A 27476-nucleotide genomic window follows, 5' to 3' on the forward strand; every position below is an offset into this window, starting at 1 on the left:
CCAATGCCTTTACCTCCTGAACCATCTTGCCAGCCCTTTTGTTGTTAGGCTTATTTTCACACTAAACTATGTGTATATGTGGGGTGTGCGCGTATGTGCATGTGAGTTCAGGCATCTGAGGAGTCCAGAAGCGAGCACTGGATCCATGGAGCTGGGGTTACCAGCAGTTGAAAGCCATTCAATGTGGATATAGGAAACAAAACCTGGTCCTCTTCAAGAACAGCAAGTGCTATGTTAGGAAGTTATTTAGTCAAGTGTAGTGGTGAAAACTCTGGAGGCAGAGACAGGCAGATTTCTGTGAGTTTGAGCAGGCCAGCCTGGTCTACAAAGTGAATTCCAGGACATCCAGAGCTACATAATGAGAATTTGTCTCAAAAAACCAAAAATTAAAATTAAAAAATTTAAAAAAGAGCTAAGTATTGGATTCATCTGACTTAGAAGCAGTTAAATATGACAAAAAAAAAAAGTGTGAACACACATGGCTAGGAGCAGGGAACGTTTCCAGAAGCTGGAGATGTGATAGGTATGACCCTGGATACCCTGGAGCTGGAGTTACAGGCAGTTGTGAGCTGGGTGCTGCAAACCAACCTTGGGTCCACTGGAAGAGCAGTAAGAACTCTTAACTGCTGAGCCTCCCTCTGGCCCCAAAATGTTTACTTAGGAGGTAATCTTGATTGTGTTCAAGCTGTAAGTTCCATTCAAGCATCTGAGGTTGTGGTTTTCGTGTTGGCCCATTTTCAAATCCTTTCTTGTGGTATTTGGATCTGTCCTTTGTGTGTGCCACCCAGTGGCCAGCTTGATACTTGAATGACGGTCTCAGCTACAAGCACTCTCAAACTCAGGAACAAGTTTAGAAATGTGTAGCATTTATTTTATTGTATTTGGTTTTTCAAGTCAGGATTTACCTATGTAGCCCTGGCTGTCCTGGAACTAGCTCTGTAGACCAGGCTGGTCTCGAACTCACAGAGATCCACCTGTGTGTGCCTCCTGAGTGCTGGGAATAAAGGTGTGCACCACTATCATCAGGCTATGTGTAGCATTTATAAAGTCAGTTATTCTTCAGTCTCCGTGGTCATTTTCCCAAGCCTCTCCCTCTTCATGATATCCTCAGAATCTACATTCTAGATCCCAATGTCTCTGGAACTTCCCAGCCCTGCGGTATAACTTTCACCTGTGAGCCTTGCTTTGGACAAAGATGAGAATCCAGAGGAAAACAAACAAAAGTCCTCATCAGGGCTCCGTCCCATGGTCTTAGACCCACTGCCCTGTGAATGCAGAGAAAATCCTCCTCCCTCAAACTTCTAGACAACTGGCTTCTGCCACCATGTCTCCATGGACACAAGGAGACCTAGCCTCAAGCCTGACCTAGAGGGCTTCCTAAAACTCTCTGTCCATGTTAATGTCTGAGTCCTCGGCTGCCATCCACATCTAACCAGTAAGAGCCAAAGGAGTGGACGAAGGCAGATCAGAGGCTTGCACGCTTGACACAGGCACTCAGCCATGTGCTCACCCTCCCCCCCCCCAGCAGCATGACCCAGAGGTCCCAGAGCTAAGCTGATAGTCAGCGTGAACAGCCAGGGCCCATCCTGGGACCTGGATTCAGTCTGGTCATCACCTCTCCTCAACATCAGGCCCCACTGAGAGGATTCCGGGCTGGAGAGGGAGGCAGAGCTCAGGAGACAACTGGGTTTCAGACCTGCCTGACATTTTCCCTTTAGAGATGTCTTAGACCCCATCTCACAGCAGAGGAAAGTCCCCGTGGTGCCTTTTGCATTCATACTACTAAGTTCCATTCAGACCTCTGAGGTTGTAGTTTCCATTTTCACCCCATTTTCAAGGCCTTTCTTGGGGTATTTGGACTTTTCTCCCCTCTTTTTACAGATAGTATTTTAGCTGGCCTAAAATTTTCTATGAAGTCAAAGGTGGCCTTGAACTTCTGACCCCCCTGCCTCTACTTCCAGAGTGCTGGAATTGCAGACATTAATAATCACCTCACCCAGTTTATGCGGTGCTAAGGATCCAACTCCGGCCTTCCTGCATGCTAGGCAAGGCAAGGACTCTCTCTACCAATAAAGTCACACCCCAGTCACTTGTCATGGTAACTAGTTCTTTGTTGAGATTTTAACCTCACCTTTCCACCTTCTTGAACTCAGAAAGTAGAATTTTAGTTTTACAAATCATGGCTGGGGTTGTCAAGGAGGCTCAGTGGGAAAAACACTTGCCGCCGGGTCTGAAGACCTAAGTTTGATGTGTGGACCCACATGGTGAAGGAGAGAACCAACTCCTGCAAGTTGTCCCCTGACCTCTGTGCACGCGCACACATGAGCAAGTACACACTCACACTAAATAAATAAATATAATTTAAAAATTAGATCATGTCTATAACCCCCAAAGGCAGAGCTCTATGGTCAGCAGGCTTTTGTTGGTTAGTTTTTTTGTTGGTTTGGTTAGGGTTTTGTTGTTGTTGTTGTTGTTGTTTTGTTTTGTTTTGGCGGGGGGGGGGGGGGAGTCTCTAGGTAATCTTGGCTGGCCTGGTACTCGTTATATAGACCAAGCTGGCTTTTAACTCACTGAGATTCACCTGGCTCTGATTCTGGGATTAAAGGCCTTCCCCACCACACCACACCTGGCTCATGTGGCTTTGCTGATTCTTTAACATGTTTCTCCCTCCACCCCATCTCCAGTATTTATCTTAAGTTGCTAAATATTATATATGAAATAATTTATAGAAATAACTTTAAAAGAAAACCCAGGCATGGTAAGCACCCACATCCAATCCCACCAGCATTTGGGAGTCTGAGCCAAGAGGATTGCAGCAAGTTTGAGTCACCAAGTCTCTGGGAATCCCATCTCCACCTCCTGAATACTAGGATTAAAGGCATCCCAGTAAGCCTGCCCAGCATTACATGGGTTCTGGGAATCCAAACTCTGGTCCTCACTTGTACAGCTCTTTATCTGCTGAGCTGTCTCTCAAGCCCATGGGCTCACTAGTGTTTTACATTATATGTAACTTATTCATTTTATTTTATGTGTGTTGGTGTTTTGCCTGCATGTATGTCTGTATGAGGGTGTCAGATTCCCCTGGACCTGGAGTTGCAGAAAATTGTGAGCTGCCATGTGGGTGGTGGGAATTGAACCTGAGTCCTTTGGAAGAACAGCCAGTGTTCTTAACCACTGAGCCATCTCTCCAGTCCCCACTATTCTTGATTTCAAGATCCTCCCAGAACATAACACACTAGCTTTCCACTTTGTTAGCTCTGCAATATTTTCAAGAAGAAACTTCTCATATTTTGCTGATTTCCTAGCTTCCCTCAATAGTAGAGTTGGTCTGAGTTACCTAACTACTGCTAATGGAGGCTAGTATTCAATATTAGTTCTTTCTTCCTTTCTGCCTCATCCAAACCTTAGTGTTGCAGGGGGCAGGGCGGGAGGAACAGAAGACACAACATGGAAGGGAAGTAAGTGTGGAGAAGGTTCTGGAACTCTGAGGCGCTGTGAGTACTGTGAGTGGGACCAGGGGGCTTTGCAGCCCTTGTCCAGCCTACCACTTCACCTTGTCACCCTGACTTCACTCTGTTTGTTCTTCCTAGAACTGAATCCTTCCTTTCTTTCGTCTGATTTTTTTGTATCTGAAGAAATGGGCATTCTTTTACATTTCAATTTATTCCATTTAATATTTTCTTCTAATATTATATCAGGAGTTATAAATCCATGATGTCAAACTAGTCAGGCCTCTTCTGAGATGCCCCCCCCCCATTGAAACTTGAGACCCCACCCCTCCCCCTCTGCCTCAAAGCCAGAGTAGCTACCATTCATCACATCTTCTTTGTACTTATCACTGGTGTCAACCTAGATCCCTTGATTCAGTAGATAGTCTCCCCACCTCCACCACCCCTCAGAAAATGCTCTCACGCATACCCCAGAAGCCACAGCCCCTACTGTGAGATAGGAATTCTCACCCCTTGCAATGACCGTTTTTCAGAACCTACAGGGTTTATCAGAAGACGTGTTCAGGGGCTGGAGAGCTACTCAGCAGTTAAGAGCACCGGCTGCTCTTAGAGGAACAAGGTTCAGTTCCCAGCACACACATGGTGACTCATAACCACTGCAAACCCAGTTCCAGGGGACCCTTGGGCCAAACAGTCATACATATAATTTTTTTAAAAGAGAGGGTAGAGAGGCATGTCCAGGTCTCAAAACATGGGCTGAGGTCTCTCATTCCTGTGCTGTGTCCTGTGGAGGTCTAGGCACATAGAAGAAGTGGTTAAAATGTTCTTGCTATGGCACTAAAGATCTGATCATGTGGAATTTTTTAAAAGATTTATTTATTTATTTATTTATTTATTTATTTATTTATTTATTTCTTGTATGTGAGTGCTCTATCTGCATGTACTACTTTACGCCAGAAGAGGGCATCAGATCCAATTAGAGATGGTTGTGAGACACCATGTGGTTGCTGGGAATTGAACTCAGGACCTCTGGAAAAGCAGCCAGTGCTATTAACCACTGAACCATCTCTCCAGCCCTAATCATGTGGAATTTTTTAAAACCATAGACAAATTCTCAAGAAATAATGAGAAGCTTTAAAAAGGGGGGGGGCATTATAGAAAACTAAATTAGGGGCAGAGCCAATAAAAAGGCCTGTGGTGCAAGTTTGGTGACCTGAGTTCAATCCCTGGTTCCCACAGCAGAAGGAGAGAACTAGCGCCTGAAGTTGCTCCCTGTCCTCCCCACACACGGAGGTGTCTTCACAGTATCCTACACACAGATCCACACACACATTAATAATAATAATAATAATAATAATAATAACAAGCAGAAATAGAAATAAGGAACTGGCGAGATGGATCAGCAATTAAAAATATTGCTTGTGTTTTTTGAGACAGGGTTTATGGCTGGCCTCTCACTCACAGAGATCTACCTGCCTCTACCTCCCACATACTGGGATCAATGGTGTGAGACACCACACCTAGCAAACCTGCTGCCTGCTCTTGCAGAAGACGTGGGTTTGAGTCCCAGAATCCACATGGTGGCTCACAACTGTCCATAACTCTAGTTCCAGGGGATCCAATGCTCCATCTCTGGGACCTACACCGTGGAAGAATAGAACCAATCCCTGCAAGGTGCCCTCTCCCCTCCACATACACTCAGACCCATACACACACACACACACACACACACTCACACGGACACACGATTATACTCACACAAAATAAATAAAATGCATATATATCTACATGTTAAATGCATCTTTCACGTGAATGTTTAAAATTTTAAAATTTTACCAAAAATATATACATAAAATAAAAAACCAGACAGGTTCTGGCAGAAGTAGAACCAATATAGACAACCCCTGAGGTGCCTGCTCTGTCTGTACCATCCCTACCCAAGGGAGGGGTGAGCTGGCACTTCTTTCCCTCCTGCCAGGAGGATACAGCCACCTGGTTGTGGGGCTCCCACCCCTGTAGGCAGAAGCCAGGTTCACACACATACTTGGCAGCTAGCCTGACCACTTCCTAAACTAGCTCCCTCGGGGCCTCTAAGGGCTATTTCTCTGGAAGGCTGTTGTGCAGTCTGGGGCTGTCAGAGACACAGCCCTACCAAACTTGCCTGGAGCCACTGAGGGACTGACATCACCAGGAACTCTGAACAAGATAGACAAAAGTGATGGACAGATGCAGAACATGGTCTTTGAGATTTGTCCCACTCCAAAGCCCTCTCTCTGATCTACTCTTCCCACAGCCTAACCTTAGCACCCACTGAAATAAGACCACATCCCAGTCACAGCTCAGCCCCTCTGCCCTTATTCCCTTGTGAATGCTCTTTCCCCATGGGGAAGCCCACTCTCCTTGCCCTAAGTTGCTGAATCAATTGTCCTTCATGTGTTTCCCTTCACTGTTCCAAAAAAACCATCTGTCCTTCCCACACAAAGCCTCAGCTCATGGGAACCAGGACTCTGGTTTCCTCTACCCTGAGGAACAGTCTCAGCGTAGTTCCTGCCCAAATCAGAAGCCGTCTCCACTTACATTAAATCAAGAGAAATACGGAGCACAATAAAATTGGAATTTCTGATAAACAGTAATACATGGTTAATATAAACGTGTCCCATTTATTTTATCCCACACACACACACATAAAAATACTGTCCTCCCGTTTGTGCCCAGAGGGGAAACACTTTAGTCCTAGGGAAGGAACTCTTCCGTCCCTCTGCCTCCAGATCACGAAATCCTGGCCACCTCTCTTCCACTCCACCCTGCTCCTCCAGCTCCATATCGCCGAATCCCATCTGTCTACCTGTGGCCAGTGGATAGCCCTGCCCCTCCTCCACACAAAACTCCTCTCGGCTACTTGTTCCCTAGAAATGACTAACTCCTGTTGCCAGCTTTCCCCCATCTCCCACAATATATGTTGTGCCATCACACTTGGTTTACGTACACCATGCCTCCTAAGCACCCATTTCTTGCAATGGCTATGAATTATTATTTTGACTATTACTTGCCCAAGATCACACCTTGCCTAGGGTTGCCAGCCATATCCCAAAACTTAAGTAAAACCAGAATGAACCAACCAGTACTTCTTAGACACTCAGTTTGGGGGGAGCTGGGAATGACTCTGTTTTGTTTTGAAACAAGGTCTTGCTGTGCATCCCAGGCTAGCCTTGGCTCACAATCTTCCTGCCTAAGCCTCCCAAGTGCTTGGATCATAACATTCTTTTTAAGTCTTCTGGCGAGCATCACGGGTACTGCTCCACACCATGGAACACTCCCATCGTCCCCATATAGCATTGTAGCTTCATCATGGCTACAAAACATTCTCCACCGATCCCTCTTCCTCCCCCCAGAGAACAGTTATCTTTCTCCTCTTTCCTCATCCAGGAGCTTCCATTCTCTCTCAGACAAGGAGAGATATAGTCTGGTTATGCTGCCGGCATGCTCCTATCTGGAGTATGGTCAAGCAAGGGCCATGACTGTGCCCCCTTGCTCCTGGCTGGCACTCCAGCCCTTCCCCACCCCCTTCTATAAATAGCCCACCACCCACTGGCTGCCAAGCCATTACAGCAAGAGTTTCCATGAGGTCAGTTTCCAGAGCAACCTCCACACTCAGTAGCCACACTTACCTCTCCTGGAGTCTTGTAGCTTGTTCGTCCTTGCAAGGGGCTATCTCGGGTGCTGTGTCTCCGTCGGGCGGGGGGTGTTGGGACCTGGGCAGAGGCTGGAGGTAGGGTCTTCCCTAAGCTCTGGGCCACAGCTTCTGGAGCTTGACTTGAGGAAGAAGTGGTAGTGGACTCCACTTTGGGTTTAGGAGGAGCAAATCTCTTCCTATTCAAAGGCTTAATGGGTGGGGGGACCATGGAAGTCGTGGGCTGGCCAGAGGCCATAGGGACCTTCTCACTTCTAGCCTTGACAGGTACCTTACCCGAGGGATTTTCTCCAGGTACCCTGGTTCTTGGGGGTGGAAGCCTCTCCTCTCCTTGGGACTTGCCTGCCTGGGTGTTCTCCATGTACATGTCCTTCAGGGAGAAATATATCTGATCTGAGCTGAGGCTTGGGGTAGGGGCTGGGGCTGGGATGGAGGCTGGAGCCGGGGCCGGGGCTGGGGCTGGGACGGAGACTGGGACTGGTGCAGGAGCTGGGACAGAGGCCAGGGCTGGGGCAGAAGCATCCTGGACCTTGTCTTGAGCGCCCACAGAGGCTGACTTCCTGGTGCTTTCTATTCCAGAAGGCCCAGTTCCCCGTGCTACCCTGCCTCTGGGCTGGGACTGAGCTGGCTGTGTATCCGTGAGTTTCTCTCTTCTACTGGAATTGGGTTTGTCTGTACTGGGGATGCCATTTTCTGAAGAGCACTGGCTTCCATCAGCCTCTTCTAACTCTGGCTTCTGTGCTCCCGGTTTAGACTCATCTTTCCTTTTCTTCTTAGCCCCAGACTCCTTTGGAAGGGTGTTCTGAGGCCCCAGCTCCATGACCTCACAGATATAGGTCAGCAAACCATGCTCTCCATCTTCCCCATTCTCTGGGGCAGGTTCCCCATTGGTGGGTGCCTCTCCAGGAGCAAAACTGTTGATCAAACCCAAACCTGGGTGCTGTGTGGACTCAGTCTCTCCTTCCGGCCAAGCTGCCGAGGACCCTTCCTCCATTTCCCTGACAGGGGCTGAGGGGACTGCCACCTCGGCCCCACTCAGTCGGCGCTTTCTTTGGAAGCGGTCAGGGCTGATCTTGCGAAGGGTGTCGGTCTCCCCGGAAGCCTCCTTCCCATGCTTCCAGCTCTGCTCTATCTCCCGCATCTTGGCTGCAGCCTTGCGCTTTAACTTGGCGAACCAGCGCTGATGAATCTTGTACTCGGTCATAGTGCCCACCTCTAGGACCCCTGAGCAGGACACGATGCCCTTGGTGTTGCGGGCAGAGGCCTGGTAGATGGCAGCATCTTCTTCCCGGCACCTAGAGGCAGGAGCATGAGGCGCCATCTCTCCCTCCTGGGAGGCGAGAGCCCTCCTCCCCACAGCCAGAGCCTCTGGCATTGACCACGTGCTCCCTCCCAATCCAAGTCCTGCCCTACCTTAGGCATCATGAATTTCCTCAGTTACAATGGAGGAAACTGAGGCCACAAGAGGGTGGCAGCTGACCATGGTCATGCTGTCCCAGGAGGGATTAGACTTGGGGCCCAGAAGAGCTCCATTCAGAAGCAGGTGACCAACACAGCCCCCGAGAGCAGTAATGATGACACTGTTGCTTTTTCTGGCTGCTGACCTCATGGAAAAGGTTTCTGCGGGTCAGGACCTCCTCTGTATGCACTGACTCGTGGCTGTAAGAAGCACGCCTACCCTGGCCTTGAGAGATCCCAGACACTGGCAGACAGCGCAGTTCACCAGGTAGATCAACTCAGCCGCAGAACCCTGCCCTCTAACTGCAGAGAGTGCCTGGGCATTCCACCCGGCTGACTCCATGTCTGGTGGCAGGATCCGGCAGAGGGCCCTCAGGAGGGCAGAGAGCCATGCAGGCCCCTCTCCCTCACCTGTATAGCTGCAGGGTGTGACGGTTGCCTTGGTGAGTGATCTCGTATTTTGGCAAGCCACAGTAACGGTCCAGTTCTATGTCATCCTTGTACCAGGTCACCTCTGGCTCTGGGTATCCTGAACAAGGAAGGAAGAAAGAGATTGAATATTGCTATGATGAGATCCAAAATAGAGGGAGAATACATAGCGGTGAGGGCTTCCTGCACAGTACCAGTGCTCCAGACCCTCTGGAAGCACCACCCCAGTTGCTCAGCTCACTTTCAGAATGTAGGATGTGTCAAAGTGGAAAGCATCTCCCCTCCGGGTGGAAGGAAGAAGACCGGGGAACTTTCTAGTAGGAAGGGGTGAGGGGTTTCTAGGGACTGGTAACTGGGAATAAGATGCTTCTTTTCTATAATGGCCCATACAATATCCTCACGTACAGAAAGGACTCTACCTCATGGGCCTCCTTCCAAACCTCATCACTGCTGTGACCCCTCCTTTCACTCCAAGCTCCTAAGCTGCATCCTTTGACAACAAACTAAAACACTCACCCATCCATCCACTCACTTTTGATCCACCTATCTACACACACACACACAGAGAGAGAGAGAGAGAGAGAGAGAGAGAGAGAGAGAGAGAGAGAGAGAGAGAATCACTGTAATGAGGGTAACTAAAGAACCTACCAGTCGCCAGGCGGTGGTGGTGCACGCCTTTCCTTCCAGCACTCTGGAGGCAGAGGCAGGCGGATCTCTGTGAGATCCAGGCCATCCTGGTCTACAAAATGAGTTCTAGAGCAGCCAGAGTTGTTACACAGAGAAACCCTATCTCAAAAAACCCAGGGGAGGGGGGAAAACATACCAGTCCTTCCTAGGGACTCCCAGGATATCCATGTGGCAGATGCCTAACTACACAGTCACATGCCTCTTGCTTCCCTGGAGGCCACTAATTTAATCCAATCACTGTGTCTAGAAGTGTAATTTTTATTTTTAATTGTCGTGTCTGTGTGCATGCATGTGTGTGGGATGTGTGTGCACGCATGTGAAGGTCAGAGGTCAGCATTGTTTCTTCCTCTGTTGCTTTTCACTTGCACACAGACATCCAAACCGTCCCAGCTTATTTTTTAGGAGCTTCTCTGAGGTCCTGCTGTCTCTGCCTCCCTGCTGCTGAGGCCTTAGGTGTATGCCAGTACCTCCAGGCTTTCACATGGGTGCTGGGAAGCAGACTCAGGTCTTCATGCTGGAGGGCAAGCGTTTCCCTCCCTGGGCCGTTCCCCAGTCCCTGGACATATAACTGAGGGCATGTGAGATGGCTCTGTTCTGAAAAAGTGGATGATGCTTGGTTACAGTGAAAGATAGGGAACTACACTAATGGGAACTGGAGGGAAGTCAACATACTTCCAAATCCTGCTTCTAAACCTAGCATGGTGGTTCACACCCTATAATTTCAGGTTAGCCTTGGCTACAGAATGAGAGGCTACCCTGTCTCAAGAGAAAAAGAACAAAGAAGAGAGATCTTCTATTTATTCTCTTATTTATTTTTTTTTATTTTGTTGTTGTCGGCTTTGGGGGGTTTTTTGTTTGTTTTGTTTTGAGACTTTCTCTGTAGGGTCTTTCTCTGTAGCCCTTGCTGTCCTGGCTAGCCTTGAACTCATAGAGATCTGCCTGCCTCTGCCTCTGAGTGCTGGGATAAAGTGTGCACCACCACACACAAGCCTGTAGAAATCTTTTTTTTTTTTTTTTTTGGTTTTTCAAGACAGGGTTTCCCTGTGGCTTTGGAGGCTGTCCTGGAACTAGCTCTTGTAGACCGGGCTGGTCCCGAACTCACAGAGATTCGCCTGCCTCAGCCTCCCTAGTGCTGGGATTAAAGGTGTGCACCGCCACCACCCGGCTGTAGAAATCTTTTATACAGTTCTTTCTCCCCATCTTCCAGCCCTGCTCCTGTTCCCTTTACTACACCAGAACTATCCATCAAGGTCCCCTGTGACTTACACATTGTTCACTTCCTAGACTGCCTCCAGCTGGCCAAGGAGCAGCAAGGACCCCAGGGGCTCCTGTCTTCCACAGGCCCACACAGCCTACACTCTATTCTGCACTGCCCTTATCTCGTCTTCTCTCCCCTTTGCGTCCTGCTGGCTCATTCTCACAGCCCAGAACTGAGGCTGTACCTCAGTTCCTGTGGAGATCTGCCTCCCAGTTAACTCCTCACAGAGGCCTTCCCAACACCCCTGCAAGCCTGCACTCAGCACTTCCTTTTTATGATCGTTTCTTCCCAGAGCATGCTGCCACATGACACATCGAGCTTGTTAGCTGGTGTGTGCCCATCACGGAATGTCAGCTTCAGACAGTGGGGACTTATCAGTGAGCTTCGGTTCCTAGAATAGCGCCTGGCATGCAATCTGCAGTGAGTAAATATTTATAGATCATACATCAACAGTGTATGAAGAGCCTAGGGTCCAGAGAAGGAAACAAGCTCCTTGGCTGAGGATTTGGTAGAGAGTCTTGGAGTGAGTGACACTTGATCTAGACTCAAAGACTAAGCAGAATTTCAGAAGACTCCAATGCATACTTCCTCTTCCTCCCGCGCTAGTCATGGTGCTGTAAGAGCCTAGCTCCTTGGCCATCTCTCCCCCTAGACTCTAGACCCAAGTGGTCAGGAATGATGACCACTTGTTCACTGTGGCATCTCCTCCACCTGAGTCAGTGCCTGCATAGTAGTTACTTAGTAACCGTCTGTTAGATGAGCAAGTACAGGAGTAAGAGAACAGAAACAAAAGCTGGGTGGGCAGGGCATGCCTGACAGAGGAACTGCACCTGGCATGTGAGGAAAGGCAAAGGGCAAGCTAGGGAACAGCACACAGCATCAGGGAGCAAGGGAGGCAAGGCTACAGCTGGCTTGGCCAGAACAAACTAGGCCGCGCTGGCTGTAAACTGAGCCCTGTGTTTCCACTGTGCACTAAAGCCCCTGGTCACAACATCACTGCACATGTGGTCAGGGCCAGCGCAGGTGCTCTCACCATCCTGTGAGATGATCTCACCCACCAGGGCCTTAGAGTCTTCTGCCTCATGACCTGCCCAGGACATCCTCAGCCTCCAGTCCAGAGAGGCTGGAGGAGGGCAAAGGCATGGGGCAGAGAGGAGACCAGTGAATTGCCTTCACAGCTGCGGCCTCACCCCCACGTGAACTTCTTGTGATTCTACCCACAGTGAGAATCAAGCTGACAATTTAGGGCTTCCTAGCAGGAATGGCTTTGAAAACAAATTTATGTGGGGAACATACTGGTTATCCCCTGGATAATGTGCACTATATTATATAAATACACAAAAGCCAGAAGGGGCTAGGTCCTTCACTCAGCTGCACACATACTTCCTGGGCAGGTATGCATGTGTACTCACGGAGAGACAGACCTCTGGCCAGGAGAACGCAAAATAGAACCTGAACCAGCGGCCTTCCCCTGGCTCTTCACAGCCTGTGATCTGTTTCACAGCTAGCCTGCTTGCTAGGAACCCAACTTGGACACCTACAGCTTCATCCCAACCACTCCAGTTTGGAAAAACTCAGATTTGGAGAAATGGGAGTTTAGAGTTTTAAGAGAACTCAGATACGGAATTTCAGTTGGCTCCCCTGAGCAAAAGTTGTTCACATTTATTGAAGAAGACTTACTGTGTGCCAGAAGATGAACCGAAAGAAACACTTTTCATGTATATCTCATCTAACCCTTATATTGGTCCTAAGGAGAATGCAATTACCAATCCTCAACATTAAAAAAAAAAAAAAAAAAAATGAGGGCCCGAAGGATGACCCAATGGTTTAGAGCACTTGCTACTCTTACAGAGGACTGAAGTTCAGAACCCACAAAGCAGCTCACAACCACCTGTCACTCCAGTTCCAGGGGATCTGATGCATTGTCTTCTCTGCCAGAAGAACCCAGTTCAATTCCTAGTTCCAACATGGCAGCTCAAAACTCTCTGTAACTCCAGGTACAGGGCTTCTAACACCCTCACACAGACATACATGAAGGTAAAACACCAATGGCCATAAGATAAAAATAAATTATTTAAAAAGAAAGAAAGAAATGTGGTTCTTACTACAGATTAGGTCCCTTGGTCCAACCTTCCTACCTCTGAAGCTTCCTTCTTCCACGTCAACATGTGACAATGTGCATATGTGTACATATACACCCCAACACAGTGTGCCCAGAGCTGAAGACAGTAGGGGAGGGAGGCCAGCATGCTGGGCAGAAATGAGCAGTCTGAGACAACAGCATTCCAGCCTAAAGGGGCCTACAGGATCCAGGAAACAAATTGCCCAGCCATAGATCCACTGTCTCCTATTCTCCCACTGTGAGTGAAAAGAACCCTAGAAGTCTTGTGTTCCTTCTCAAGGTCTGCAGAGGTGCCCTCTTGGAACAGCCAGTTAGCTCTCTGCTCCCCTGGTACAGGCAAGTCTTCCTCAACAGGACAAGGGTCCAAACACAGGGAAGCATCATTTGTACCCGGTGAGGCCTTGGAGTCAGGCCCTGACCCATCTACCCTTGCTCAGGGATGATGCTTCTAGCAGGAGGAGGAGAAACTGATATGGACCTCCTGAATCCACTAAGAGTAGCCAGGGACAGCAGCAGCCTCACTCAGAGGCCAGTCTCAGCCACTGGTCAGCCAGGAACACCTCCAAACTGAGCAGGCCTGATGTCTAATCTGGTCTCCCTATTTCTTGGCACCCTCTCCTTTTCCCCCTCCCCCATTTCCTACAACCTACATGTTCTCCTTGTTTGTTTCTGGTATACAGTGATACCAAGGCAACCACTTTCTAATCTGCTACAGAAAACTGAGTGAGCTGAGATTCGGGGTGTGTGGAGGGATGAGGAGGGGAAAGTACAACAGTGAATGAAAATATGAATATTATAGTTGCCCAGGGCCCTGAAAACTGTACCAACTCAAGTGGTAGGTGCTCCTCAGCAAAGGCCGAGGCCTGGGCTGCTCATAGTGAGATACAGGGATTAAAAAAAAAAAAAAAAAAAAGCCCATGAGACAGATTTGTCAATAAAGGTGCTTCCTATCCTGTCTGACACCCAGAGTCCCATCCCTGGGACCCACAAGGCGGAAAGACAGAACCGACTCCCACAAGTTGTCCTCTGACTTCCACACACAAGCACTATTGTGTGCACACACATTAAAATAAGATGTTTTTTTTGGGGGGCTTGGGTTTGTTTTTTTTGTTTTTGTTTTTGTTTTCTCCGAGACAGGGTTTCTCTGTGGCTTTGGAGGCTGTCCTGGAATTAGCTCTTGTAGACCAGGCTGGTATCGAATTCACAGAGATCCTCCTGCCTCTGCCTCCTGAGTGCTGGGACTAAAGGCGTGCGCCACCACCTGCTGGCATGATGTATTTTTTAATTATTCCTTTGGGCTCAGTGTTTTTAAAACACTTGCTATGTTAGCCTGATGACCTGAGCTCAATCCCTGGAGTCCAGGGTGGAAGGAGAGAATTGACTCCCGAAAGCTGTCCTCTGACCTCCACACATGTGCTTTGATATGTATGCTCAAACACATACCCCCCCACACACAGAGAGAGAGAGAGAGAGAGAGAGAGAGAGAGAGAGAGAGAGAGAGAGACAGGCAAGAAGAGAAATGGAAGCCAAAATCTTTGTAAGCAGGATGAAGACAGGCAGGTAGAAAACGACAGCACACCCAACAAAGCCAAGCCCTGATTTTAGAAGTGGTAGAAAAGGAGAACTAGCCAGAAATCCCCCACAGAACACAGGAACTGTGACTAGAGACAGAGGGGAAAGAGCAAAGGTTAAAATGTCTTTAAAATCAGAATGCTGGGCCTTGTGGTGTGTGCACACCTATAACCCCAGCACTCAGGAGGCTGAGGCAAGATCTCAGTTTGAGTCCAGCCTGGACTACACAGTAAGACCCTGTCCTAAAACAAAGCCAAACAAACAAAAAACTGCTAGGTGTGGTGGCACATGCCTTTTATCCCAGCACTTGGGAGGCAGAGGCAGACATATCTCTGTGAGTTCGAGGTCAGGCTGGTCTATATAGAGAGTTCTGGGCCACCTGGAGAAACATCATGAGACCTTGTCTTAAAAAGCAGCATCACCACCACCAACAAACAGGCATAGTAGCTCACACCTACAACCCCAGGTTCTGGGAAGATAAACTGGTGGAAGGGATAAATGGCTATATTTTGATAAACATCTTTTAGTATAATTTGAAACCTTGAACTATGGACATGTATTAATTTAGTAAAATAAAATTTAATTTTCTTTAAGACAGTTTTGATGCATGCCAAACTGGCTCCGTAACAGAGGGTGACCTTGCACTCATGATCCTCCCGCCACCACCTGCAGAGTGCTGGGATCATAGGACAGCCCCGCCACAGGTTTATACAGCGCTGCATGACACCACCACAGCCCCAGCAACCAAGCAAGCCTTCTATCAACTGAACTGCATCCCCAGCTCCTGATTTTTTTTCAAAGAGAATTAAAAGCATTCTACATAAAGCAGCATATGAGAAAGTGTGGAGTGAGGTTATTTTCTAGTGCTGCAATGCCAGAGACTCAGCCAGGGGCAAAAGCAACCAGCTCCTCATGACTTGGGTGGTTCACCTAGCCTCTTCTAGCTGGGCTAACAATAGCACTTACTTCACAGGGTTTGGAAAAATTCAGTTGCAACACACCACGTCATACAAAGATAAAGGATACAGGGAGTCGGTGTCCCTCTAGCAGATGTACTGAACAGTCCTGGTAATTGGGACTACTACCACGGAAAAACCAATCCCAAAGAAGCTGGTTACCTGGCTGGGCTAAATAAGTCCACCCAGAATCGGGGAATGTGACAACTGGAAACTACCCATGCCCTTGACAAACTGAAGAAAAAAAAAAAGTGTGTGGGGTGGGGGTCTTGGAGGTATATGAGTCTGGGCCCTTTGAAATAGTGAGCACAGCTGACTGTAAATATCCTGTAGGCCTTGAGGCTGGTCAGGTTGCTGCAGAGAGAAGCCATACTGGAAGCTGTGGGAAAGAACAATGCCTGGGACCTGTGTCCCAGCACTCCTAATCACGGTTTCTAAGGTGCACCGCTGGGCGTCTTACTGAAAACCCAACAGGGGACTCAGTGGAAAGTGAAGAGAGTGAACACTTGTGTGTACCGTGTGCCAGGTGCTATTCCAATGACTAAGTAGGTATTAAGTCACTCAGGCTCATAATATATGATGCTCAAAGAAACCTGCTTAGCACTCTATACTGGGAAGGAGATTGACTCAGGATTCCAAGCCAGGCAGTTTGCCTCCAGGGTCTATGGTTGGAAGAACGATGATTTACTGTCTCTCAGGCTAGATGGCTCAACTATTAGGTAGGAGAATGTTCAATAGATAACTTCAAAGAGCACTCATCAATCCTGTAGTATACTTGAAGGGGAAGGAACTTTGCTGAGCACAGTTAGGGGGTTTTGTTGTTTGTTTTTTTTTTTTTTAAAAACTTTATGTGTACAACACATTTCTTTGTTTCCTTTTTTTTAAGATTTTATTTATTTTGTATACCATGTTCTTCCTGCATGTCTGCCTGCAGGTGGGAAGAGAGCACCAGATCTCACTATCGATGGTTGTGAGCCACCATGTGGTTGCTGGGAATTGAACTCAGGACCTCTGGAAGAGCAGTCAATGCTCTTAACCTCTGAGCTATCTGTCCAGCCCCCCAGTTAGGGGTTTATTGTCTTCATTTTCTATCTTTTGACACAGGGTCTCATGTAGCCTACCCTGGCCTGAAACTCATTATGTAGTTGAGAATGACCTAAACTTCTGATCTTCTTGTCCTCCCAAGTGTTGGTATTACAGAAATAAACTACTGTGCCAGATTCATGTGGTCCTGAGGATAAACCCCTGAGCCTCATGTGTGCTAGTGAATACTCTACTAACTGACCAACTGAGCCACATTCTCAGACACATCCGCAACCCACCTGCACGCACGTGTGCACGCAAACACACACACACACACACACACAGGGACAGGGACCAACCCACACTCAGAGTTTAAACTGAGGGCACAGGGGCGGGGCTGGGGGGGTCAGCTAAAGTCAACTCACTCAGTTTGGTACACATAACCTACCACCCCACCACACCCATTCCATCCTCCTGGGACCCTGCTCTGTGCAGAAACCCTGGTAGGGGCTGTATCAATAGCTTCATTACCTGTGACAATGCAGGTGAACCTGACGTCACTGTCTTCGGACACAGCCCGGGACTTGAGTGTGGTCTCAAACAGTGGCTGGGTCTCTTCTGTGAGCTGAGCAATGATGGAGCAGAAGGTGCTCCTAGAAAAAGCAAAAGGCCACTTAAAGGACCCCTTCCTACAAAATATACTCTGGCCTTGCCTTGCCCAAGTGTAAACCTCAGTCATCCTGTGGCCAGAGTTCCTAGACATAACTGAGCAAGTCTTTATTCAACAGTACCTGGGCTTCCTGGCCAGGTCGGGGGTGGGTACTAAGGGGTTGAAAGCAACCTTGACCCAGGGCCATTACAATAGGCAAGGGGCTCCTATTACAATAGGTCAAGCTCCTGAGCACACCACACTGCCATCCTACACATCCCATCAGATCTTCACTGAGGGATGGTGGGGAGCTGGCTTCACCCTCCATTTTCATCTCCAGGGAAGCTGGTATGCGGGAGAGACACACATGTAGACAGGTCAAGTATCACAGATGGAGCCCTAGCACAGCACAGCCATGCCAAAGAGGGGAAAACCAGGCAACCCTCAAGGATTCAGAGGTCCCGGAGGCATGGAACTGTATCCTAGAGCTCGGGTTCAGGAGAAACACACAGCATTTGTGTGAGCAGGTCACAGTAGATGAAGAATAAGCTGCCAATGCTGGGGACCTTGGCTCTTAAGGGGACTCTACTCTATGGACTATCAAATGAATTTTGATGTCACATAGAGCTATGGGAAGCACTAGCAAGCCAGCTATGGCTCCTCTGCTCCTTCTATGGACACCATGTGCTGAAGTGAAAACAAGGCTGGCAGCTGTATAGGACTGCCGAGCCCCAAACAGACTGACTCCTGAAAAACCAGAACTCTTGGTTCCCTTTTGATAGAGTCCCTCTTAGCCATATCTGTGGGCTTATTATGTCTACCCCAAACTCACCAATAATCCTCAGGACTTACAGTCCACTCCTTCCTGGGCGCAGGAAGCAAACCTCGGTGCCAAACCCTTTCATGGACCAGCAAAGACAGTGCGTTCCCAGGCGTGAAGCTCAACCATATAGCCAGGTTGTGTGGTGCACAAGCTGTGCCCAGCCCTCCTCCCCTCCCTGGGCACACACCCTTTGTGAGCAGCAGTGGGGGACCGTGAAAGGGAAAGTCAACAGAAGCAGAAGGAACCGTGGGGAAAGGCAGTCATTCCAAGTTGCCTTTCTCTGAACTTCAAGGAGTCAGCCCAAGAGCCATATCCACCTGCCGGTGACTCTCTAGCAGGTGCAGAGTATGCGGGAATGCAGACAGAGGGACACATTCTACAGGGAAAAGGCTCTATGCTCCATGTATCATCTCTTCTGTAAGCATTATTCTTCCCTACACACTGCAGGGAGAAAGCTCCATGTTCCACATATCTCTTCTGTAATCATTATTCTGCACTTGAGTTCCACGAGAAAGTTTGAATCCAGGAAGTGTTTTGAATCAAGTAAGACTTCTGGACTGAAGGTGCCTAGGAATGCTGGCATCCAGGTATTTGAGTCCTCCTTCTAAGCTCCACCCAAGATGGGGACCTCCCCTCTCATCTACCTGAACACTGAACCAGGCCTACATGGTGCTTTTGACAGCATCTGGCAGCATCCTCTCACAGAGAAATCAATTGTCAGATAGCATAAACACCTTTCTTTCCCCTTTTAGTCATTCAGAAACAGATAACCTTTGGGATCTAGGCTATCAACTCCCTGAACACTTAGAATATAACATCTGGAAATTTCTCTTTTCCTTTTTTTAGACAGCGTGTTGCTATGTCGTCTAGAACCCATGGACTACCTGTTTCAATCTTTCAAGTAGCTGTGATTTACAACTCTGAAAATGTTTCAAATGATTTTCTTTTTTTTTTTCTTTGCTCTTCTCCTCTTCTTTCTTCTTCCTCTTCCTCTTCTTCCTTTTTAAGACAGGATCTCTCCATGTGGTCCTAGCTGTCCTGGACTCCATCTGTAGACCAAGCTGGCCTCAAACTCACAGAGATCTACCTGCCTCTGCCTCCCAAATGTTGGAATTAAAGACGTGTTCCACTCCACCCTATTTAAAAATGTTTCTTGTTCCTATCACGTAATAGCAATTTCTGACTTGAACTTTTTAGAAAGTTCTAAGCCAAATATAGCCCAACTGCTGTTAATCCTTGTTACATTGCATAACTTGCTTTTTTTGTTTGTTTGTTTTTGCTTGTTTGAAGCAGACTTTGGGGTTTATTTTATTAAATTTGTGTGTTTCGTGTGTGAGAGTGTGGGGAGAGTATGAGGAGACGGGACAACACACCAGAGCAGACACATGGGCCACTTGCAGTTCTCTTCCTTCCCCTTTTACGTGGGTTCTAGAGATTGAACTCAAGTCACCGGACTTGAACGACAGGAAGTGCCCTGGCCTGCTAAGGCATCTTTCTACCTTGTCCTATTCTCTGGGGACTTTTTTTGGTTGTTGATACAATGTCTCATTGCAAAACTCTGGCTGGCCTGGAACTTTTTATGCAGACCAGGCTGGGACAGGGAAAGTCATTTTGTCATGTTCTATTGACCATCAAACAGCTTGAGGTTGCCACTGCTTTCTGCCCCTGTCCTCCACTCTGCTGTGGGCTAGACTCCAGGTACAGCCTATCCAGGCACCCAAGAAACCAGGAAATCCACACACATCTGGTAATGGTCTTCCTAACCTCGACAGTTCCAAGTACATTCAATTCCATGATTCTTTAATGGTATCATTGGCTAATATTTATTTTGAAAGAACCCCAGGATCATGGGTTTCCATGAAGTTCAAAGGAGCCTAGCCCTTGGGTGTGTTCATCCCTCCCTCTGAATCCCCCTGGTCTTTTCTCTTGGCACTTTCACGAATCACTCTGAATCAGCTGGGCTATTCATCATGTGTTCATCCCCATCAAGAACCAAGCACACCCTAAAAACTAACTAATCATACCCAAAGACATAATGAACTATTCAGAAACCAGTTGGCTAGTCAGAAATCTTCCTCTGTGTGAGAAGCAAAAACTGTGGATAACTCTCCCCAAACCTCCCAGACTGGGATGGGGCCCAAGAGGTGAGAAGTAGCCAGGAAACAGTCAGTTCAGCCAGGGTGAGAGCTGTTCCCAGCCTGGCAGGTGAAAGGGCAGCCTTTCAGCCACAAGCCTTGACCACAGACTTGCTCAGGCGCTGAGCTGGCTCCTCGGTCAGAGGAGACACGGGACAGTAAGATGGTCTTCTTTGTTCTCACAGAGTTCTGAGTCTCTGAGTATGGGGCGGAATCCATGACAAGGAAAACTCAGAGGAAGGTAAGGTAGCAGGTGAAATTACAGGACAGCAGGGAAAAAAGGTAAACGGCAGGGCCACTATTACAGGAAGACGGGTAAGGCATCAAAGCTAGACATGTGGCTCCTGTGGCTGGTGTCTGCCCACCGTGCCCCCCGTGGTGCCCGTTCCAAAGGCAGAGAGCTATCATGGCAGGCATCTCAGCAACTCTTCCCTACATCTTTGTCCCTGAGTCCCAGGCCCATGCAAGCGTCAACTCTGGTCACTCCTATGAGACCACGCCCATGTGAGTACCCTTCACACTCTCCCCATCACCCCATGCAGCCTGGTTAGTGTACAAGCAGTCACCCAGTGGCCTCTCAAGGCCTCTCAAAAGCAGTCGGAGAATGTAATGCAATGTGCGTTTACCTTCCAGAGCTGGGGTGAGACAACCGGTTGCTTGATAAGCTAAGCAAAAACAGTAAATGGAATCATTAGGCCCAAAAGCAAGGAGAGGAGGCAAAATCAACAACAGTCACAAAGTATTAATCGGCCACCATCTGAGGCCCAGAGGCCTGTCTATTAAAAGGAACCAGCTGTCTTAGTTGGCCGCTCCTGTTAGCAGCAAGAGGCCTCACCACTGGACGCCAATATATCTAAAACCGAGAGCTCATTAAACACAGCAGAATTCAGGAAATCGGTTAGGTGGGATGGAGGTCGCTGTATTTTGAGAGAAAGGTGTACATCAGGCATAAGTGTCTTTCCCCAGAGGGAGGCCTGTGCCTGCCTGTTCCCGCCCACAGCACACCAGCCTGTGGGTAGCTGCTGCTTCAATTCTTGCCTTTGATGGAGAGCAGCCTCTTTCCTGGAAATCCCCGCACAGGCTTGGAGAAGACAGGTGGCTTGGAGAACACCCACCATTAATATGTTAAAGTATGGTTAAAGAGCAAGACAAACCAGCTGAGAGAGTGAGGAGGAGGAAAACAAAGCAGTTAATTCAGCAGGAGCTAGAGACACCCAGCTCCCCCAGTCCAGCCTCACATCCTGCTTAGAGACTGGAGCAGAGAAGAGGGCTTCAACCTTTGGGGAGTGAGAGAGACCACACTTAAGTAGTGCACCAGTCATGGGTGTTGAGCCAGCTTTGACCCCTGCCTCCAGCAGACCTCAAGTCTTTGGGGGATGGCAAGGCCCACCCCACCCATACACAGGCCTTCACTTTGCCCTTCTTTATGGTGCCTTCAGCCTGCTCAGTGGCACTCTGGGAAGATGCATTTTGCCCCTTCTCTTCCCTTGCACCTGGGTTATTTGGATGCCACCAGTATCCTTCCAAAATTCTATGCTCAAAACTTTCCATCTTGAACTCTTCCTTCTCCTCTTTCCGACAAATCCAACGAACACTTCTTTCTCCTTCTCTAACACTCTATCCATGTCATGCTCCGATCTATATCCTGTTCCACACTTAACACCCCGCCCCCTTTTTATCCCGTGACCCTCTCACAGTTGTTTAGGTTTGGTTTTGTTACCCTGTTTGGTTGATTTTGGGGGGACAAGGTCTGATGTAACCTAGGCTTCAAACTTACTGTGTAGCCAAAAATGGTTTTGAATTCATAGTGATCCTCCTGCCTCAGCCTCCCAAGAGCTAGGATTACAGGCATATACCATCATACTTGACTTCACACAGTACTGTGTAGAAAATGCTGCAGGACACCTACCGCTTGTTTGTCCAGACTCAACTATTGTCAACAGTTAAGGCCCTGTCTGGTCTTCTTACAGTCCCTTCCAACACTCAGGTTGTACGGCAGCCAAGCCTATCCAAGCATGGCCACATCTGAGGCTATCACTTCTCTCCTTCCTTCTGCTCAGCTAAACCCCACCCACACAGCCTTTAAATCTACGTCTTTTTATAGCTTCTATGAGTCTTCTGGTAGTGCTAGGCATACAATGTGTAATCCTGACTGTTTAATGAAAAGGAGGTGGAGGAGAAGAAAAGAGTAAGGGTCGCGTTCCCCACCCCCACCCCACCCAGGCTGCTGCTCCAGAAGAGTCAGGAAAAAGGCACACACACTGCAGGGGCCTTTGTTTGGAGTTTTAAAAATCTCTGGAGGCTGTGTGGGCAGAACCTCCCTTAGTTTCAGGGTACTGGCAACACTATCCTTTCCTGACCAAGAACAGTCATTGTCTGTCTCCTTGGAATTGAGAGATTTCCCCTTGAGTCTGGACCTCCTCCCTGGGAGGGGAGGCATTGGGCCAGCTTTCTAATTTACAACGGAAAATGACAGGTTCCACCTCCACGTGGGCAAGAGACTGAGCTGAGACACTGTGTCCTCTCCATCTCTCTTGGGCTGTTTGTGAGGTTTTGTTTCCTGGCCCCATTGTCCTTCAACCTCACCTTCCATGTTTGTTGGTTAAGGTGTTTTGTTTTAAGATTTTATTTCTATTATTTTAAAATTATTTGCACATGTGTATGTATGTGAGCGTAAGGTGCCCCGTGATGACAGAGGCATCAGATCCCCTGGAGCTAGAGTTACAGGTGGCTGTGAGCCACCCAGTGTGGATGCTGGGAACCAACTCTGGCTGTCCTGGAACTTGCTTTGTAGACCAGGCTGGCCTCGAACTCACAGAGATCCACCTGCCTCTACCTTTCCAGTGCTGGAATTACAGGCATGCGCCAGCAGCTCCCGGCTCAGCACACACTCTTAACTGCTGAGCCATCTCTCCAGCCCCTTACTTTACAAGTTAATCAGGCCAGAAGCATCTGAGGCCTGCAAAGGCTCCTGGTCCTCCAAAAGCAGAAGATCTGTTGGGGCCTAGCTGACTGACTGACATCCTAGCAGAGGAGCTTCTGGGTGTGTGGAGTGGGGGTGGAGCGGGGAGGGTCAGAGACATCTAATGTTGGAGCTGAAGGGCTTTAGAGCTCTTATCACCATCCCATTGCAGAATAGGAACTTAGGGTCCAGAAAGCAAAGTTCTCCTCAGAAAGGAGCAAATAGACCTGGAAGAACCAGGGCAGGCATGGAAGTTGGGGTCCTCCCATCACTCTGCTTTTCATCCACCCTGGGACCTAAAAGGCCTCTAGAAAGTTCTGGTCCAATGCTTTAGTTTCCCGAACACCCTAGACAACCTGCCTGAGCCAAGGGGAGGTTGTTTCAAAGTGATCTGGAGCAATGTCACAGCCCTTCTGCTCCTAAGAGGCCACCAGAGTCAGCGCCTTCCTGAAACAAGGGTCACAAAAGCTAGTCAGTCATTGTTTGCTCTCAACTTCGACTCTCTAAAGCACTGTAGCCTATGCACATACTACCTTCCTCACAGCCCCTGGATGAGCAGAGAGACTGTCTGTCAGGACAGCCAAGTGGGGCTTTCTTCCTCTGAACTCAGTGAGTGGTGAACTGACACAAGACTAGAAATCCCTCCAAGGACCATGGGGTGGGCATAAAGTGTGGGACACATAGATGCTGGAGTCCCGGCCATGTGGCTAGCTTTGTCTATAGCTCCCTGGGAAAGTTCAGCCTCAGCGCCATTGGGAAGGATGCCTTAAGAGCCCCACAGCAAGTCAGGCAGTAGTGCTTGCCTCTACTCCCAGCATTCAGGAGGCAGAGGCAGGAGGATCTCTGTGAGTTTGAGGCCAACCTGGTCTACAGAGTGAGTTCCAGTACAGCCAGGACTGTTACACAGAGAAACCCTGTCTCAAAAAAACAAACACACACACAAACAAACAAAAGCTCTGAAACAGAAAGGCAGACCCAGAATATTTTGGACCCACATTGAGTGAGGGCAGAACTCGCCTCTCTGCTAGAACCCGAGGTTAGTCAGGGCTCAGTTGGGCTGGAGCTGAACACAGCTAGCAAAGTCCTCAATCGACCCCTCTTCTCTTTGTTTCTTGGTCTCCCTCCATGCCCACAGGCAGGCACTGGAGCAGCAGAGTGTGCAGTTCCTCCTCCAACACAAGTCAGACCTTCCCACAGTACTGGGAACTGTCCCTCCACCCACCCCAGATTCGTCCACTTCACACTCTTTTTTTTTTTTTTGCCATGGGCTCTTCCAGAAGCCAAACAAATCTGGCTGCTCTTGTGGGGAACCCATGGGGGAGGGGGGGCGGTCTGTAGCCAGTTGGCAGGAGGTGAAAAAGTACAGGGGCAAAACTGTCCCAAGTCCAAGACTAGAAAAAAATGCTCTCTCCCACTGTTCCTGTCCGGAGCCTTCAAATACCCAACAAGAACAGCCTTCTAACAGCGTCCCCATTAAGGTCCAAGGACTCAAGCCAGACAAGCTTTTCTTACTTCCAGCCCTCCGCCTGGCATATATAAAAATGTCTAAAACAAACTCAGCCGGGAAGCAGTCCCGTGCCCAAGTTCCAGCCCTGTTCCTAAGAGCCCGATCCTGAACCGGCTCCTCTCTTCCTGGCTTCCAAACCATTCTTTTTTTCCCCTTCCTCCACCGCTAGAAAAACCCTGCTTCCTCTTTTCCTTGTTTCACTAGTATTGACAACGCCAGATACAGAGAGAAGCAATGCCCAGATAAGCCACAGCAACAAGTGAGATAAATGACGGGCTCTCACTAGGGAGTCCGCTTCACTGAAGTCTACAATAAATGTCCACATTTCATTGCAGTGTTTCCCAGAGCCAATAACAGGAAAGGGTGCCCCAGCACAACCCCCAGCAGCCCAGGAGCCTGGTTGAGTCCGACTCAGTAGCTAACACCAGTCCTCAGCCCTGCCCCAAACATGTGACACCATTTGCGGAGTTTTATGCAGAAACAGGTTCCGGTTACATTTGAACTTTTCCAACTCCAAGGTCAATAGGACTCAGCGCATCCAGGAGGAAGTGCCCAGGGCTTTTCCTGAATGTCATTGGTGCCTCTTTTTTTTTTTTTTTTTTTTTTGTGTGTGTGTGTGTGTGTGTGTGTGTGTGTGTGTGTGTGTGCTCTTGAGAGCAGAAGTCTGCAGACCGTTTCTCAGAGAAGCAACTTCTGCACGATACACAAACCAAACTCTGTGCTAAGAAGTAACGCCTATCCCAAGAGCCACCACTGTAACATTCCCATTTGGAAAACCGACTGAAGAGTAGAGGGCTGGAAGTTTGCCTGCCCGGCAATGCACTTGTTCTTGAGTGTCTACGTCTTTGAGTGTCTTTCCAGAAACTTGCTTACTGTCGGTGTATCCTTTTATATAGGAATAACACAGCTCCTAAAACAAAGTCTTCAAACTTTTTTCACTCCAAGAAGGCCAATGAGGAGTTCATCACCTCTCCTGTGGCATCTCAGCCCCTACTGGTCTTGAAACTGGGCAGGGCAATTAACTCCCTCAAAGCTTCAAGCCATAGATCCTTCCCTAGTTTCCCAGACGGGGCCACCGTCATCTCCTGGCACCCCTTCCTCTCAGCTAGACACAACACAGTGCTGGAAGGCCCTGGGCCCAGAGGAGGAACTTGAGTTATCCCACTGATCTGTCTCTCACTCTAAGCTAAATAGCCTCCCTGGCTCCCCACACCCACCCACCAGCAGCTTGCTCCCCTTTGAAGCGTAGGAATTTCAGCCAGTCTGGATCTCCTTATCACTAACTGTGGAATCCAGCTCTGGGAGTAGCCCAGTGTAGGGTGAGGGAGATAAGAAAAACCTTCAGGCCCCTGTAAAAATCACCTCAAAAGTGCCTTTCTCCTCTCTTGGGATGCACATTTGAGGCACACGGGGTCCCAAGGGGTCAAAAGAGTACCATGGGGTACCAGGTACTTCTGGCCTGCTTCTGTCCCCAGACCTCAGGGCCTTAGGGTTGAAAAAGCCCGAGGTACGAGGCACGAGGCACGGGCCTCACCCCAGGTCTCCATAGCTTCAGGGAGCTTCCGAGAGCTAGGCCACACCCGCCCACCACCCAAGGGACAGAGCAGCCGGGACGACCCAGGGCCCAGGGCTACTCACCTAGTCTCCGGACGCACGCTGAGCAGATAGCTGCGACTAGTGGGGCCGGGCGTCCACACTGGCCCGTCGTCCTCGCCATCGCCACCCGCCCCTGCCCGTCCACCCAGGCCCCAGCCCCGGCCCACGACCCTCCGCGACCCCATGGCACCGCCACCCCTGCCTCCTGCCTCCAGCCCCGGCTCCTGCCCTACACTGACGCGCGCCCCTATTTATAGCCCTAGGCTGCTGTCACCTGCTGCTGTCCCTCCCCCGGACCAGCGAGCGCACTGGACCAGCTTGACTGGACAGCCAGGGAGGCCTGCAGAGAAACGCTGTGAATGCCGCCCTGAAACACAAAGAGAGGGTGACTAGAACCCTGGCCTCCCCACAACCTTCTTTTGGCTCCCTTCCAGTTTTCAGAGAAGCTTTTAGAAAGAAAAAGGGTAGCTAAGAGGCCCAAGGAAAGGGGAGCTTGGCATAGATCCTGAAAGGGGCCCCACTGAGCTCCAACTGGTCAGTGGTCTTTAAACCAACACTTAAACTCTGTCACCTCTATCAGTGACCCCATCTGTCCAAAGGAGCCCAAGATTCCTGGGCACACATTGTCTGTCTCCCCAGAACCCTTACCAGTATCTAATGTTGTATTAGCCGGCTCAACAAAGGCTTCTAGAACCTCTTCCACCCCTACAGGCTTCATTTCCTAAGGTCAGAAGAGGGAAATGGGCTAAGTCCTAATGCCCAGGAAAATGATATCTGCCAACACTTCCAGAGAAAGCTGCACTAAGCACTACCTAAACCTTTGGGGGTGAGCACAGTGGGTTTATCTGCCCCTTCCACATCCCTGCACCTAGAAAATGCCTGCAGCTGGAGCCCAAAGGAACAGAAAGCATGTGTGATAGAGTGCAGTCCCTCTGCTCTCCTATTGTACTCCTATCCCCACTGTGTGGCAACTGTCTTGTTCCTCTTCTGGCCTCAGCCCACTGGAGTCTGACTCGACATGGTCATGGTCATCTCCTGACCACAGACCCAACCTGTGCCAATTAAAAGTCTTCACCAAAATACTCTTTTATTCCCTCTTAGCCCTGGCTTCAAGGCAAGTGCTGGGACTATAGATGTGTGCCATCATTCCTGATTTGCC

The 27476-nt window shown here is 49.0% G+C and overlaps 1 protein-coding gene across 2 annotated transcripts in view; it reads right to left on the minus strand.

Annotated features, from left to right (window-relative positions):
- Alpk3 (alpha kinase 3) overlaps positions 1-26502 on the minus strand; it is a 47442-nt gene extending 20940 nt beyond the window's left edge. Inside the window, exons 1-7 of one of the 2 annotated variants that reach the window (XM_035442422.1) lie at positions 26360-26502; positions 20879-20917; positions 17177-17298; positions 9010-9127; positions 7649-8435; positions 7607-7611; positions 7118-7538 (exon numbers count right to left, since the gene is read on the minus strand). In XM_035442422.1, the coding sequence (XP_035298313.1) occupies positions 7118-7538; positions 7607-7611; positions 7649-8435; positions 9010-9127; positions 17177-17298; positions 20879-20917; positions 26360-26502 (1635 nt within the window). Of the gene's footprint in view, positions 1-7117; positions 8436-9009; positions 9128-17176; positions 17299-20878; positions 20918-26359 lie in introns of both variants that reach the window. The other variant, XM_027408277.2, reaches the window with a different exon arrangement.
- Positions 26503-27476: the final 974 nt, after the last annotated feature.

This window comes from Cricetulus griseus, chromosome 3 (genome assembly GCF_003668045.3).
Source record: "Cricetulus griseus strain 17A/GY chromosome 3, alternate assembly CriGri-PICRH-1.0, whole genome shotgun sequence".
NCBI lineage: Eukaryota > Metazoa > Chordata > Mammalia > Rodentia > Cricetidae > Cricetulus > Cricetulus griseus.